The sequence below is a fragment of the Zosterops lateralis genome (assembly GCF_965231275.1).
Source record: "Zosterops lateralis genome assembly, chromosome: 11".
NCBI classification, from domain to species: domain Eukaryota; kingdom Metazoa; phylum Chordata; class Aves; order Passeriformes; family Zosteropidae; genus Zosterops; species Zosterops lateralis.
In genome coordinates, this window is record NC_139771.1 from 21,004,578 (window position 1) to 21,021,973 (window position 17,396).

At 55.2% G+C, this 17,396-nt stretch overlaps 1 protein-coding gene across 1 annotated transcript; it reads left to right on the forward strand.

Moving 5' to 3' along the window:
* Positions 1-6,404: 6,404 nt before the first annotated feature.
* BHLHE40 (basic helix-loop-helix family member e40) lies at positions 6,405-11,461 on the forward strand (the record flags this gene model as incomplete). The annotated part of the gene is made up of 6 exons (XM_083869372.1): positions 6,405-6,484; positions 6,598-6,667; positions 6,839-6,946; positions 7,414-7,537; positions 8,541-10,181; positions 10,330-11,461. The coding sequence occupies 5 exons, from the start codon at positions 6,405-6,407 to the stop codon at positions 9,389-9,391; spliced, it is 1,233 nt and encodes a 410-aa protein (XP_083725498.1). The 3' UTR covers positions 9,392-10,181; positions 10,330-11,461.
* Between the last annotated feature and the right edge of the window lie 5,935 nt (positions 11,462-17,396).

A 17,396-nucleotide genomic window follows, 5' to 3' on the forward strand; every position in this document is an offset into this window, starting at 1 on the left:
GAATATTTCCCATTCCGTTTAATTCCTGTTTGTGCTTATTTCAGCTGAATTTGCAGCAGGAGCAATGCCCAAGCCACATCTGGCTCGTGATGCACATGGGATCAGCCCAGGACTTTGGGAGGAGGTGGATCTGGATTCGGAGGTTTGGCTTCTTATTTAGAAAATGACGGGTTGCATTCTCCCACGGCTGCTCCAGACTGCCCCAGAGCTCAATGATATTCCTGGCCAAGGGTTTTTTCAGTCTGCCTGACGAGGAAACAACATCATGTGTATGGCTTGTCTGGCCTCCTGCACCTGCACTTCCCCTTCTGCCTTCATTTTCTTTGCATCCCATTTATTCCAAGGGGCCAAATATTCATTAACTCCCAATGAGCTGGGGTGCCAGAAATCCATTTTCCCCGCCCAACACACCCACCTTAAGCTGCCCTAGTCCATCCAGACAACTGCAGCCCTCAGCCAGCCAGGGGACATCCCCTCCATCCCATGGGATCACACAAAGACCAGACTGAGCCAAGGAAGGCCACAGGCAGCACATGGGCTGGTTCTCCCTTGGCTCCAGGTGGCATCTTGGTAAAGTCCATTGGGTTCCCGCTGTGCCCCTTCCCAGAATCACATGGAATCACAGAATCAGCAAGGCTGGAAGAGATCTTCAAGATCATCCAGTCCCACCATCACCCCATAACCACATCCCCCATCCAGACAGCTCTTGGAGGCTTTCAGGGGTGGTGACTCCAGCACTGCAGCCCCCAGCTCCTCACCCTGGCCTGCCACACCCTCACCTGTGCCCTGAGGAGCAGCTCCTCCTCTGAGAGCATCTGCAGCTTGAACCAACTCCCCCTGACTGGCCCTTGGGTGCCCCCACCCCATGAGCAGGGAGGTCACACAGACCTTGTCCCAAAGCCTTGAGTTGAGAGGTCAAGGGTTAACTCACTCATGTCCTCACAAGAACTGCAGGAGGAACACACTCCTGGGCTCCTCTTCTGCCTGTCCCAGCTTTATTTGATTATTATTTTTAGGAGTGGGTGTGTAATTTTTTTTGACTCAATTAGCGAGTTCAGAATATTCTCTGTGTTAATATTTGACTCAGACATGATGCAGTTGGGGCCCGTGGCTGTTGTTACCTGCATCCCCCGAAAGAACAACATCTCCCCAGACTGGGAGCCTCAGTGGTGTTGATTCCTGCCGGGGGACGTGGGTGCCAGTGGGAAATAAATAACGTGGTATTTTCCAAGTGGCAGATCTGAAGGCACCCTGCTTTCCTTGCTTTGCATACTCACAGAGCACCATCCTCTCTGCTTCCCAGATATGAAAGGCGAGGCAGAGACATCTGATGGGGCTCCAGCGCTGACTCACTGTTTGATGTGAGGCAGGAGGAGGGATGTGATCAGATCCCATTGTGCAGAGCATCCACCAGACAGCGCCAGAAGTGATTCCTCATCCTGCCTGCCCCTCCAAACCCTGCTGTCACCCCTCGCTGTCCCCACCTGCAGCAGCCAGGATGTCACCTCTGGAGTGACTCTTGGCTTGTGGACTCCCATCCCTGCAAATGTCCAAGGCCAGGTTGGATGGGGCTTGGAGCCACCTGGTGTGGTAGAAGGTGTCCCTGCCCACGGCAGGGGTGGCACTGGACAACTTTTAGGTCCCTTCCCAAGGCAGCCCATTCCATGAGTCCCTGACTCCGTGGTGCAGACAGAGCGCAGGCCTGTGCAGCCCCGGGGTGTGCCGGGTGTGCACGCCCGGGGTTCTTTCTCACGAGATGGTGCAAGAGCCGGGGGGGAACTGGTTAAACAGCGTGAGCTGCCGGGGCTTGGCAGGGCACCGTGTCACCGCCGTGTTTTATTAAACACACTATCAAAGTGGGCTAAAGTCTCTTATTAATGTCCACAAATTTTGCCACTTCCAAATAGTTTCCACCTACACGTTCCTCCCACTTGCTGCTGCACTGGGTGCTGGCAAACATCTCTGCTCAAAGAGGGGAATGGCTTTCATTTGAATAGTCCCGGGGCGAGTTTCGCTGAGCGATGCCAGCGTCGTTCCCGCAGCTCTCACGTGCCCGGCAGCGCTCCAGGGTCGTGCCGGAGGGAGGGCACAGAGACAACAGTGCTCTCGCTGTGTTTTCCCAGCGCTCGATCCAGGCAGAGCCGAAATCAATGCAATTCAGCAGCGATGGGTGCACATATTTGCGATATTAAATCTCGACTTGCGACTCGTGACGGTTCCTGGCGGTTCCGCGGCGGCGGCGAGCAGGGCCAGCTGTGCTATCGAGAGTAACACGCAGCTGAAACCACCTGGCTTCACACCAACCCCCTGGCTTTGCAACTCCCAGAAGGCTGAGGCAGAGCCCTGGTGGGTGTCAAAGTGCTCCTCACACCCTTGAGCTCTGAGGTTCTGCAGTGTCCCTTGGGGCCTGCCTTGGCCGTCACGTTTGCTGAGCACAGGAGAGAACAGCTCTCCGGGCTCTGTCACAGACAGCCCGGCTCCTATAGGAACTTTTCCTGCTGCAAAAGCACGGGCTGTTCCTGCTGGAGGATGCCCAGGGCTGAGCGCATCGCGCCCGGCAGCGCGTCCAGCCTGGACCAGGCTGAGCCTTCACCTCCGGTGCCAGTAACCCGAGCCCGGCTTGCTGGAAATGGGAGAGAGGGAGAGTCAGCGATTTGATTACAGGCCACAGGCACATGCCTGGCCTTCATGGATATATTAAGTAAGAGACATTTTAAAACAAAACCACCCTCAGTAACCTTATCGTAAGCTCGAATCCACAACCCATCTGTTAACTCCCGGCGCTGCCCACATAGGCTTCCAGCAGGCAGCAGCGACAGGGAGTTTTGGATTTTTTATTTCCCCCCCAAATCCCTGCGGTCGGAAAGGGACAGTCCCAGGAAAGGGGCAGATCCTGAATCTCGGATTCCCAGCCCACCCCCAAACCAGCCCCCAAAGTCTCACCTTCTCGTGTCTCTGTAAATAACTGCAAATCCCCCTGGACAGGAGCTGTGGTGGTGCTGTGGCTCCCAGCCCTGCTGGAGGAGCTGCTGCTGCTCCACCGACGGCCTTTTGAAACATTTTGTTACTGCCTGAATCGTGTGGCGTAAAGGAGCCCTCCATGTAGAAATAATTCAGCAAACACAGGCGAGAAGGCGAATTGACGATTGCATCAGCCCCTTGCTCATGAAAACTGATCCCCAGGAAAATGTAACTCAACTCTAGGGCAATCTCACTTGATGCCCAAGAATGCAATAACTTCATTTGGATCCTCCTTTTAGGGGGACTCCTAAATCCTTGGCAACGTCCCTTAAGGTCATGAGCAAATCCTGATATGGGGAATTGTTTGGCAAGCACCAGAACAGTAAAAGGGCTAAATAATTGGGGATTACCTCTGACCCTGATCTGTGGCTCACCACCCACTGCAGGAATGTACTGAATATCTGAAGGAGCGTGCAGGAGTCAGACAATCCACGGGCATGAAGCTGTCCACGTACTCTGGGAGCCTGAACTTCAAATGCAGAGCATGTTGGCCCCAAACCTCATTTTTCATTAGCAAAAGGCTGCAGCAAGCTCTAATTATTTCTGTTGCCTTGGACAAAGGGTCAGTGATGGAACAGATTAAAAATTGTCTGTGTTTTTTTTTTTTTTTTCACTCTTTGTTTGGAAAATAACAGCTTGGCTCTTGGGGGCACAGAGAGAAGGAACTGTCTGCTCCAGGGCTGGTTTCTGAGGCTGGTTACAGTTCCCTGAGCTGCAGCAGGAGACAAATGCATCACCCCCATGTCTTCTGATGGTTATTGCTGGATTTGCTCAGTGCCTGCAGGAAAGAGCAGCTCTGCTGGGAGAGTCTGTGGTGCTCAGAATGCTCAGCCCCCAGTCCTCTCCTCCGTGGTGTGCTGGGCCTGTGGCACCACAAGATCGATGGGCAGGTCCTGCCCCTGGCAGAGGGTTGGATTGAGGTGTCTTTAAGGTCTTTTCCAGCCCAAACCACTCTGGGATTCCCTGATCCTGGCCATAATCACCAGGTTTTCAGGCTCAGATGTCACTCTGAGAGGACCAAGTTGAGTGGGACAGCCCAGACACCTGTTTGGTGGCAGCCCCATGTCACTGACACAGTGCTGTGGTGTTCACTCACCCTGCAGATGCTGCTGGGAGCTTGTAGAGGAGATTGTGGAGTTTTATAGGCCTTACATTTATGTCCAGCATCTTTCTGGGGCTCCAGCTTCCCTTGGGATTCTTCCTGTTAATGACAGACACCTTCAGATGGGGGTAAGCCTTAAACTGCCTGTCTCCCTCACCCCTATAAAACCTCCCTGCCCTCGGATTCCTCCCGAGGTGGAGCAGCCAGGACTCTGCAGGCAACAGCAGCAGCTCAGTCAGTGCTGGAGCTCTGCTGTTCCCTTATCTCGGTAAATGCACCTTTTATCAGCTGAGCCTGCCTCTACTTGCTCAGCACTCAGCAGGGAAGTGACCACAGCCCTTGAGGAGAGCTCTGCCTTGGCAGGTACACACAAACCATTATCATTGCTGGGCATTGTGCAACTGCTGGAGTCCACGGGCTGGCACGGGCATGGCATGGCATGGAATGCTCTGGGGTGGAGAGGGGACCTCAAAGTGATCATCATTCCACCCCCTGCCGTGCACAGGGACACCTTCCACCAGACCAGGTTGCTCCATGCAACACTTCCAGAGTTCCAGGGGAAGCCACAGCTTTTCTGGGAACCTGTGCCAGGGCCTCCCCACCCTCACAGGGGAGGATTTCCTGCTGATCAAAGAATCACAGGATAGTTTGGGTCAGAACAGGGACACCTTCCCCTGGAGAAAGTTACTCCAAACCCTGTCCAACCTGGCCTTGGGCAGCCCCAGGGATGGGGGTCCTGCCACCCCAAAACTCCCCTGCAGTACAGCCATTTCCCCAGAGCCACATTTTAGTGCTTCTCACTCTTTTAATTTCCAAACTTCCGTGGCTGCAGCTTTCCCCAGGTTCCTGTTTGTGCCTGTGTTGCTTTGGGACTGATTTATTATGATTTTTTTCCTCCCTGATCTCAGGACACAGCAGCAGGGTATGGCAGGGCATTGTGTGCCACAGCACTGTATGGCACAGTATGGCACTGAATGGCATGGTATGGCATGGTATGGCACTGTATGGCACTGTATGGCACTGTATGGCACTGTATGGGACGGTATGGTATGGTATGGTATGGTATGGTATGGTATGGTATGGTATGGTATGGTATGGTATGATATGGTATGGTATGGTATGACATGGCATGGCACTGTATGGCACAGCGTGGCATGGTACAGCCTGGTATGGCACTTTATGGCACAGCATGGCATGGCATGACATGGCACGGTATGGCACAGCATGGCACTGTATGGCATGGTATGGCACGGTATGGTATGACACAGCACAGCACAGAACAGCATGGATCAGTATGGCACGGCATGGCACAGCAAAGCAAGGCAGGGCAGGGCACGGCATGGCACTGTATGGTACAGCACGGCACAGCACAGCACAGCACGGTATGGGCATGGAACAGCACGGCACGGCAGGGCACAGCACGGTATGGCAGGGCACAGCAGGGTACAGCACAGCACGGTATGGCAGGGCACGGCACGGGAAGGAATGGCAGGGCATGGCACAGGAATGGCAGGGCACAGCACGGTATGGCACAGCACGGCACGGGAAGGAATGGCAGGGCACGGCACGGGAAGGAATGGCAGGGCACAGCAGGGTATGGCAGGGCACAGCACGGCACGGCACGGCACGGCACAGCAGAGCAGAGCAGGGCACAGCACAGAACAGCAGAGCAGGGCACAGCACAGCCCGGCAGGGCACAGCAGAGCAGGGCACAGCAGAGCAGGGCACAGCAGAGCAGGGCACAGCACAGCCCGGCAGGGCACAGCCCGGCAGGGCACAGCACAGAACAGCAGAGCAGAGCAGGGCACAGCAGAGCAGGGCACAGCAGAGCAGGGCACAGCCCGGCAGGGCACAGCAGAGCAGGGCACAGCAGAGCAGGGCACAGCCCGGCAGGGCACAGCAGAGCAGGGCACAGCAGAGCAGGGCACAGCCCGGCAGGGCACAGCAGAGCAGGGCACAGCAGAGCAGGGCAGAGCCCCGCCGCGCCGGGACACACGTGCAGGGGGGGGACACCCCGAGGAGGAGGCGCGGCCCCGCCTCCCCCCGCGCCGCCTCCACGTGAGGCTCATGTGACGGCGGGGCGGGGGCGCCGGGGCCGCCAGACGTGCCGGCGGTCACAGGGCTCCGCACGTCGCTCCCGTCCACCCACTCGCCCGCATTTAACCCGGCCCGCGGCCGCCCGCCGCTCCTCAGCCCGCGCGGCGCGGGCGCGGCATGAACAGCGGCCCCGGCCCCGGCACCGGCCCCGGCAGCGGCAGCCCCTGAGCGCCCCGAGCCCGGCATGGAGCGCATCCCCAGCGCGCAGCCCCCGCCCGCCTGCCTGGGCAAGCTGCCCGCCCTGGAGAGCGGAGATCTGCCGGGGTAAGCCGAGCTTCGGGGGATTCCCGCTGGGATGTTTCCCCCCGCTGGGAGAGGCTCCAGCCCGCTCCATCCCGGGATGGGGATAACGCTGTTCTCTCCTCTCCCCCGTGCAGGCTGGACTTCGCGCACATGTACCAGGTGTACAAGCCTCGGAGGGGCTTAAAGAGGAGCGAGGATAACAAGGTGAGTATTGGAGAGGGGTAGAACGAGGGGCGATGGGGTGAACGGGGGGTGGATCAGGGATTAACGGGGCTCAGCGCTCCGGGCGCGCTCGGGACGGGCGGAGGGCTGTCCCCGCTGTCCCCGCTGTCCCCGCTGTCCCCCCCTGACCCGCTGTCCCCGCTGTCCCTACAGGAGACCTACAAGCTGCCGCACCGGCTGATCGAGAAGAAGAGGCGCGACAGGATCAACGAGTGCATCGCGCAGCTCAAGGACCTGCTGCCCGAGCACCTCAAGCTGACGGTGGGTGCGAGCGGAGGGATGGATGGATGGATGGATGGATGGATGGATGGATGGATGGATGGATGGATGGATGGATGGGGCAGAGAGCGGCTCCCCCGCGGGTGGCTCTCTGCTGCCGCTTCACCGCCGATTTGGGGTGTTTTTTTTATATTTTTTATAGTTTATTTTTTCTGCCCCGTGGTGCCGCTCGCCCGGGCAGGCTGTGAGCGCATCCCAAACTTCCCGGGAGCTGCGGGTCCCTGTGGGAGCTGCCCCCACACCGTGTCCGGGCTCAGATCACGGTGCCAGCAGGGGCAGCAGAACCGAGAAATAAAACGCTTCTCTCTCGCTCTGAAAGTGCCCACGGGATTCCCTTTTCCGTAGCCTCTTTTTTAACTTATTTCCCTGGAGTGCTCCCGGTGGCGGTCAGGGGCTCCTGGGAGGGCACTGCCAGCCGAGCCTGGGCCAACCTGTCCCTGCTCTCCCAGACTCTAGGACACCTGGAGAAGGCTGTGGTCCTGGAGCTCACCTTGAAGCACGTCAAGGCACTGACCAACCTCATCGAGCAGCAGCAGCAGAAGATCATCGCTCTGCAGAACGGTCTGCAGGCAGGTGAGTGCTCAGAGGGCAGGACAGAGCTCTGTGTGTGTGTGTGATGGACTTTCCCTGGGGAGCCTGTGAAATGTGGTTGTGACACCTCGTTCCCGAGAAGGGAGGAGGCAGGAGGAGTTCTGGCCTTTCACGCTGTCATTTTCTCAGGCTTCTCTTTCCTTTCCCAAAAAAAAAGACAAATTGCTCAAGGTGGTCCTTGCAGAGCACCCTGGGGGTTGTTTGGGATTAAAGTGGGTTTTTAAGTAATTCCGGTGACAGCCCAGGTTTGCTGTGAGGGTCTCTCCAAAGCCATTCGAATCTTCCCCATTTGTGTCTGTGAGCTTTAGATAACCCAGTCTGGTTTATTTTATTTTTATTGGTTGTTTTTCTCTGGAAACAGATATAAATCTGCTTTCTATCCCCACACCTTTTTAAGTTTCTCTCTAACCGAGCTGGCCTGTGCTCTGCAGGCGGAGGGGACCCGGTGCTTCAGCTTATCAGCCTTAGATGCACTTCCTCCTGCTGTTTTCACATGTGGCACTCACGTGAATCTGATACAGTAAACCCAAATTTTTTCGGAGGCGCCATCCCTGCCCCGGCAGCCACAGGGAGTGCAGTGGAGCTGCTGGAGCAGCCGAGTCCCCTGGGGCTGCCAGAGCTGCTGGCAGGGCCTGGAGCTCCCTGCCTTCCCCAGGGGGTTTCCTGGAGAAGCCACACTTGACTCACTCCCTTGCTCTGCACTACCTGTCGGAGGTGGATTTTACAGCAGATAACAAAAAAGAGCAAGGCAGCACTTTATATAAAATTATTATGTCAAAGCGGGCAGGTGGATGTTCCAGTGGAATTGTCCATTTCTGCAGAAATCTGGGGATTTCTGTCCATAAAGTCCAGCCTGGCCAACACTTTCCCCTCTGGCTGTGCTGTAACCCAAGTCCAACGTCGCCTCCTGTCCGCCCGCGAGATGGAAACGGAGCTATTTAGCATGCTGTTAATTTTTAATTCCCCTCTGTTAATGTTTCCTTAGGTGACCTGTCATCGAGAAACCTCGATTCCAGCCAGGAAATGTTTCGATCCGGTTTCCAGATGTGTGCCAAGGAAATGCTGCAATACCTGGCCAAGCACGAGAACGGCAAGGAGCTGAAGTCGTCGCAGCTGGTCAGCCACCTGCACCGGATGGCCAGCGAGGTGCTGCAGGGCGGGGCCGCCCGCAAGCCCGGGGACATCCCTCCCAAAATGATGGACCTGAAGGAGAAGCCGGCGGCGCTGGGCGAGGGCCACGGGAAGAACTGCGTGCCCGTGATCCAGCGGACATTCGCTCACTCCAGCGGGGAGCAGAGCGGCAGCGACACGGACACGGACAGCGGCTACGGGGGGGAGCTGGAGAAAAGTGACTCCAAACCCGAGCAGCCCTATTTCAAAAAGGATACCGACCTCAAGTACGCCGTGCAGGAGAGAATAAGCTCCATTAAGCAAGAGACTGAGGATCCGCCGGCCAAACGGAGCCGGCTGGAGTCGCCGCAGGACGAGGGGCCTTTTGGCAGTGACATGATGGGCTCCCCCAGCAGCTTCCTGGGCCCCCACCCTCACCAGCCTCCCCTGTGCCTGCCTTTCTACCTGATCCCGCCGTCCGCCACCGCCTACCTGCCCATGCTGGAGAAGTGCTGGTACCCGGCCTCGGTGCCCGTGCTGTACCCCAGCCTGCCCGCCTCCGCCGCGGCCCTGACGGGCTTCATGAACCCCGACAAAATCTCCCCTCCTCTGCTGATGCCCCAGAGACTCCCTTCTCCTGTACCGGCCCATTCCCCCATCGACTCCTCGGCTCTGCTTCAAGCTTTGAAGCAGATTCCTCCTTTGAACTTGGAAACCAAAGACTGAGCGCAGTGTGACTGGTTTTTCTCTTTTTTTTTCCTTTTTTTTTTTTTTTAGTTTGAGAGACTGTTTCACTTTTATATATTGGCTGGACTGAGGTGTGGGGACGAGGTTCACTGTGCGTAGGAAGCTAAATCCCCTTTTCTCTGACTCGTCGGGTAGCTTGGAGAAGGATGAAGGATGCGCCCAGGTTAGCGATTGGCAACTACTCCCAGAAGATTAAAGAAGGGTTTAAGAAGGGTTTTGTGCTTTACCCCTTCCCTTCCTCCCTCTCCACATCTACAGAGCAACAGTTGACTCGGTCAGCTGCCAATCTACTGCAAAGCTGTGAAGAAATATTGCGTTGGGCAGGCCTGGATTGAGGGTCTGCAAATCTAAAATACCTGAATCTAAAACACCTGAATATCAAACACGGTACTTCCCTGAGCAGCTCTGAAGGCATCAGCCCCCCCTGGCTCTGGTGGAGCTGGACTGGTGTCCCAGTGACCCCCAGAGTGGGGGGGTGGTGGTGGTGGCAGTGCCACTGTGGGCACAGGAGGAGCAGGACAGTGGTCACTGCAGGGGCAGCAATGTCACCAGGAGGGACAGGACAGTGGTCACTGCAGGGGCAGCAATGTCACCAGGAGGAACCAGGACAATAGTCACTGCAGGGGCAGCAATGTCACCAAGAAGAGCAGGGTAATGGTGGCAGTGGTGGCATTGCCACTAGAAGTCCAGGAGGAGCAGGGCAGTGGTCACTGTGAAGTGGTGGCAGTGGTGGCATTGCCACCAGGAGTCCAGGAGGAGCAGGGCAGTGGTGGCAATGCCACCAGGAGTCCAGGAGGAGCAGGGCAGTGGTCACTGGTGGTGGTGGCAATGCCACAGTGAGTGCAGGAGGAGCAGGGCAGTGGCCACTCTGAGGTGGTGGCAGTGGTGGCAATGCCACCAGGAACAGCAGGGCAGAGGTCACTGCCTGGTGACAAATGGTCAGGCAGTCCCAAGACAGGTTTCTCTCCACACCTTTGCTGATACATAGATATTTTTTTAAAAATAAATAAAAGGTAGCTGCTGCTTGGAGCTTTCCACGGCGTACATCTAATAAATAAATTAACCTGTGCCCTTCCTGTAACTTGAGCTGCGAGGCCGGGCCGGCTCGGGAGGAGCTGTCCCTGGGCTGGTGGCTCTGCTGGTGGCTCTGCTGGTGGCTCCAGCCTCTCCCGCTGCTCCTGCCCGGGCTCCCCGAGGTTTTCCCGGCCCGGGAGTTTCTTTGCTCGAGGGAACAGTTCAGCCAGAGCCGGCAGTGCCATCCCCGCTGAACGTGCCCCTGTCAGTGCCTTTGGGAAATGACAAGGCTGGGATGTTCAGAGGAGTTTGAGCATCTGGATTCCTCCTTGGCAAAGCCTGGCTCACACAGCCCATGGGAAGGAGAGAGGGCTCAGGTGGTGACACCTGTCCTGTCACCTGCCAGAGGCTTTCTCCACAGAGGAACATCATCTCCAGTTTAGCTTCTTTTTCATTAAAACCTCCCAAACTTCACTGCTCAAGGCAGTGCTCTTTGGTGGGTTTGTTTTGTTTTGTTTTTTTTTCTTACTGGTTTTGAGAACTGGTGAGCAGAACCCCTGTCTGGACCCTCGTGTCTCCCTCCCATTGCACCAGCTGTTGAGATGCACTATGCTTGATTGCAGATTGTGTTCTAACGTTTATTTTGTTGTTTTTTTGGGGTTTTTTTTTGGTATACAGTTGTTGCCTTTATTTGTAAAATCCTGTTATAAATATATATATATTATATAAATATATTGAAAGCTAAAACGTTTCAGATGTCTATTATTTGTATAACTACTTGAGCATAAAGAAGTGAGAAATATGAATGTATTCTTGTTTCTGGGCTGTCTTTTTTTTTTTTTTTTTTTGAAGAGAAGAATATTCCGTTTTTCTCTCGGGAGAGGTACAGTGTTTATATTTTGGAGCCGCCTTCAAGGTGGGATATTGTACATATTTTTATCTTGAGTAAATGTTAAGTAGCTGTTTAAAAATGCTTAATAAAATAATTCTTTTCCTGTGGAAGATAAGGGTTTGCCTCCTGTGCTTTGAAATGTTTGAGCAGGGTCATTGCACAGGGTCTGGTCCAGCAGAGGATGGCACAGGGGGGAGTGGGGACTCTTGGGGTGCAGGGAAGGAGGGGTATTTTGGGGTACAGGGAGGAAGGAGAATTTTGGGGTGCAGGGGCAATGAGGGATCATGGGGCACAGGGAGGAAGGGGGGATTTTGGGGTGCAGGGGGGATGAGGATCTCGGGACACAGGGAGAAGGGATTTTGGGGTGCAGGGGCAATGAGGGATCGTGGGGTACCGGGAGGAAGGGAGGATTTGGGGTGCAGGGGGATGAGGAATCTTGGGGTAAAGGGAGGAAGGGGGGATTTTGGGGTGCAGGAGGGATAAGGGATCTCGGGGTGCAGGGAGGATTTTGGGGTGCAGGGGTGATGAAGGATCTCGGGGCACAGGGAGGAGGGGAGATTTTGGGGTGCAGGGGGATAAGGGATCTCAGGAGTGGGGATTTTGGGTTCAGGGTGGATCAGGGCTCTCCTTGCTCCCCCCTCAGCTCCTGCACCGCCGGTGCCTGGAGGAGCTCAGGGTCCCATTACCCCTGTCACCAGGGACATTTATTTATTTTAACTCCCTTGGCACCTCCAGGGATTCTTTTCCTTCCAGACTGGAGGGAGGTGCCAGGAGAGCCTGGCTGGCTTTCCTGCTCTCTCCCGATGTCACGTTGTGCTCCCTGTGTCTGGCATTTGGCTCCTGGGCCCCGAGCTCAGTGGGGAGGGGGCAGCCCCTCACCCCAGAGGATGCTGTGACTCCACAGTTCCTGGAGGAAAATGGACTTGGTGCAAACTGTTTTTTACTTCAGCACCCTCAGGCTGTGCCTGAGCTGCCCCAGGACTACCAGGGATGGTGTCCCTGGGCTGAGGGGTGCCAGGGTCAGGTCCTGCCTTTGCTGGGGTCACCCCTGCCAGCCCCACATGTTCCAGGATTTGGGAATTCCAGCTGGCACTGTGGGTGGTGGAGCAGCCTCTACTCCCAGTGCTGCAAAATGAGCCAGAGGGTGAGATCCTCATCCCACCACGGGCTCCCTCCAGCAGCAATGGCAGGTTTCTGGTCTCCAGGTGAAATGACAACGACCCCAAAGCTCCCCCTTTAAAGGCAAAAGAGGGTAAAGCAAAGGGATGGGTGAGAGGACTCGGTTTCCCAGTGGTGCTGCCTGTGCTGGATGGGGCACAGACAGTTCTGAGGGAGAATTTCAGATTTTCACTGTGCAGATGAACCACAAAACACAGGGAGTGGTTTGAGCGTCCGACTGGGCCAGCACTGCTCAGTCCTGGCCTGAGCATCCCCAGGACCCCACAAGGAGAGCCCCATGCTTCTGTGAGGCTGTGGTTAGAATTAAAGAAACCTTAGCTTAAGTAATGCTAGAAAAAATAGAAAAATCCTGCTTGGTTTAATGTGTTTGGGGCCTCCACATGCCCCAGTGTTCATGTTATGTTTGCTTTAATTAGAGCTAAATATTGATTTACTGAGGCTGACTGTAACAGCCCCATTTGGGAACACATTTGGTGCTCAGAGCAGAGGGGTCTCCAGCCTCAGGACCCCCTGGATTTCTGGCTCCTTTCCGTGTCTCTCACTCCCCTTTGGTCCTCATATTCTGACCCTCCTTGTCCCATGGTGGAGCAACTTGCAGGAGTTTCAGATCCTCAGTCACAGAGGAAAAAAATGGCAAAAAAAAAGTGGAGGAGAGAACATTTACTCAGGAAGCAAAATATTATTATGGGTTGGGAATTTTCTCTGCCCCCTGGCCCGGTGCCAGCGGGACAGGTGAGGTCTGTGGGGCACAGTGGGGACACCGGGTGGGGACACCAGCACCAGAGTATCCCCTCCCAGCCCTGCCAGAACAGCATCCCTGGGCTCTCCATCCCGAGGGGAGGAGGAGGGAATGGATGGATGGATGGATGGATGGATGGATGGATGGATGGATGGATGGATCCATGGATCCATGGATGGAGGGATGGATGGAGGGAGGGAGGGAGGGAGGGATGGGTGGATCATGGATGGATGGAGGGATGGGTGAGGGATGGATCCATGGATGGGTGGAGGGATGGGTGGATGAATGGATGGATGGATGGATGGATGGATCCATGGATCCATGGATGGATGGAAGGATGGATCCATGGATGTATCCATGGATGGATGGATGGAGGGCTGGATAGATCCATGTATGGATGGATCCATGGATGGATGGAGGGCTGGATGGATCCATGGATGGAGGGCTGGATAGATCCATGGATGGATGGATCCATGGATGGATCCATGGAGAGATGGAAGGATGGACAGAGGGGCGACCCCCGGCGCGGTGCCAGCCCAGGACAGCGCAGCCGGCCCCGCCCGCCCCGCCGGGGTGTGCTGAGTTCCCGGGCTTGTTTTCATGGTCTCACCCAGCTCTGACCTGCCTCAAATGTTGACACAATGTCACGTTTCCGACTGCAGTCTTTCATGTGCAGCCGGAGGCTAAATACGGCTGCCGGTTCCTGGAAAAAGACGTGCCTGGCACCCTTTCAGCAGAAACCCGATCCCCATGCAGGCTTGGCACAACAGCTGAATAACACGGCAATAACTCTTTCAGCAGCATTTCAACCCATAAATAGGGCTTCCCGAGCAACTCCTTGAAGTCAGACGAGGAGGATACAATGATTTTAGGCGCAAAAAAAAAAAAAAAAAAAAAAAAAAAAAAAAGAAAAATAAAGTTTGTGTGTGTGAAGAGAGGGTGTGAGGGGTCAGGCAGATCAAAGGGTGACGTGGAGGTGCTGAGTGAGGTTTGCTGAGCGGGAGCGCGGGATTGCCTCAAAAGGAAAGAAATGCTCCTGAATTTTTTAATGTCTCGGTCCTGTTTCATACCAGCCCTGTGGAGGCACGGGAAGAGCCTTCCTGAGAGCCAGGGCCTTTCCTAACCCCGGTGAGGACACACAGACACATAATTTTAGTTTTCACCACCTGTTTGGAAAGCTCCCGTAGCCGAGCGCCGTGGGACTGGATGGTTTTTCCAGGCATGTACCCCGGGAGCTGCTTATTTGCATTATGCATGGACCAGGGCCTAAAATAATCTGCAGTGACGCACTTTTTTTTTTCCTTTTTTTTTTTTTTCTTTCCCCACGATTTTTTTATTTTATTTTATTTTATTTTTTTCTCCCCCCCTCCCTTTTCCAGGACTTATTTTTCTGAACGTGCCGTGACTTTTGAGGACCACGCATGGTCAGCCAGCCCCAGGGCTGCCTGATTCAGCACCGGGGGGAGCTGCCTTGTCCCCCAGCCGTGACACAGGGAGGGAAGAAGTTGCCCTTGTGCTCCGCCTTGGCTTTTCATCTGCAGAGCGTGTAGCTGCAAGTGCGGCGTGTTTACAAATGCAGGCATTGCAAGATCCCTTGAACTGTGTCCTAGTACAAAAGAGGCTTTCAAACGAGAAACACGTTGTCATGGCATGTTCCAGGCCAGCAGCACCAGACTGAACCAGATAATTGCTGTTTCTGCTTCAGCGTGGAAAAAAAAAAAAAAAAAAAAAAAAAAAAAAAAAGGCAGCAGGTCTTGAGCAAGTCTTTTTTTTTTTTTTCCCTTTAGACATTTCGTGTGATGCTCGGGATGGAAGGAGAAGGTTGGGAATGCCCAGGATGATCTCCCCAGGGCTGCAGGCGGGATGACTCTGCTGGGCTCAGCCCGTGTAACCGTAGCCCGCAGGGCTGGTGACACTGACCCTGCCTATGTGACACGGGCTGTCCGTGTTTTGTAACCCTGGCGGGCTGCCCGGGCCAGGAGAGGTGGCTCTGGCTGCTCCCTCGTGTTCCAGACCTTTCCCACTGCCCTTCTCAGGCCCTGGAGAGCTCTCCCTTGAGAATTCCCACTGGAGGTCTCTGAGAGCTGCTAATTGCAGTGGACACTGCTGGCCCTGGGCAGGGCACCTCTGCCCTGTGCCCTGGTGCTCACACTCCTGGGGCACCCCCATGCTGGGCTGTGAGAAATAGAGGATAATATTTCTACCTATTTTTAGACTAATTTATTTCTTTCTCCCAGGTGTGTTCCTGCCCCAGGCACACCACCCCATGATTTATCAGTTATAGGCAATATTAGATGGCAATAGGCAGTTCTTGCCTTTGGGAATGGCCAAACAGGGAAGCTGTGCATGGGAAGGGGGTTTTTTTTGGTGTGTTTTTTTTTTTTTTTTTCACCACATGTGCCTTGTTAAAACTGCAAACAGAGCAGGCTGGGGAATACCACCCAGCTGATGGAAACAGGAATGCCTGGAGATAAAAGGCAGCTCCCCCAGCTCCTCTTGTGTCTGGTGATGGTGTCCATGGGATGGTGGGAGGTGGCTGTGTCTGGCCTGGCCTGGCTGCTCCTGACATCCAGCTCTTTTCACCTACACCAAGGCAGGCCTGGCTGAGCCAGGTGGGTGTTTGCTGTGGGCTGGACCCTGGGTGATCTCAGCCCTGCCCACGTCCATGGGTGACCCTCTGTGGGGTGACCCTCTGATGGGAAAGGGCTGGGATGGTGTCACAGCCTTGGACTTGCCCCCAGCGCTGCATTTCCCCTCCTCCCTGACCTCTGCTCTTTATTCCAGTGCCCAGGACGGGCTCCCACGTTGTTTCCTGAACACCAGCTCAGCCCAATGGTCACAGTCTGGGGCTGCCAGAGCTGTCACACAAGAGGAATAATTCAGTTTTATCCTTCCCTCAGCTCGTGGTGGTGCTGGAGTACAGCAACATTCCCTCCTCTGGTCTCCTCCGTGCCGTGGCAGCCAGAGGAAAGGCCAAGATCTCTTCTGCTCTGAGAGAAGTGATGAATATGCAAACTATTAGGGCTGAAATATTGCTTATCCACGTCACGGGGTGTGCACAGAGCCCGTGTTGATGTGTACACCACCAGCGTGCAGCTGAGCAGCTTAGGGAAGATTTAACTCTTATTTCTATTCTCGACACCGAATCTTTAATAAGGTTATGGCCACGCTGGGGGCTTTTCCCTCCTGCTGTGGGACCTGCTGGTGGGGTTTGACTGCAGTTATTGATCGGGGTAAAGCTGCATCCCGAGTGGGAGCAGTCACTGATGATTATCTCTGGTATTAGTGCATGTATTGTGAAATTGGTGTGATTTGAGATGAAACATGACCTATGGGCACAGGCAACACGTTCTAATGTATTCAGAAATGCTGCTATTGCTGCTGGTACCACACTGATTAAAGCCCAGCTCGCTGAGCTCCCATTGAAATCAGTGGGAGGTCTGTCATTGAGTGCTGGCCTGGATCCAGGCTGCTCTTCATGGGATGTGCATTATTCCACAGGGTTACAGAGCCACTGGGATTCCTCTCTCTCACTGTTGATATCTTCGCCTTGGAGCTGGCTGGGACATGAGGCACCGGCCTGGTTTTGGTGCCAGCCCAAGGAGGGGATGAGTGGGGACACAGGGGGCAGGTTCTCACCAGCATTGCCTGCACCAGGTGTTGGACCCACCAGTCAATCCTGGTTCAGGAATGAAAAGCCCAGTGAGCCCCAGAGGGGCCCTGGCTCTGCCCACACTGGTCTGAACTGGGGAGGGGTTTTCTCACGTTCTTGATTTCAGACAAACGTTTGACCTCAAAGAGGTGCCAGTGGCTCCAGGGCTGAATTCCCCTGAGGCACAGGAGGCTGCTGAGCCCCTCTCACAGCCCCTCCATCCCAGCCCCACCACCCGGCCCTGGCTGAGCCTTGGGGGGGGGGGAGGATGACTCAGGGCCCCGTGCAGGGAGGGAGGGGGTGGCACTGACCCCCCCAGTGCTGCTGGGGAACTGAAGCAATCTGTTTATCATGGAAAAACTGCTCTTTGCAGCAATTCAAATGGAAACTTCCCAGAATGAGTGTTGCAGAGCTTTCCCCTTGAATCACCGGGCCTCCCAAGAGCCGCTTTCTAAGAGGATGCCCTCGGGAGAGCTGTCACCGTGTGTGGAGCTCCCTCCCGGCAGCT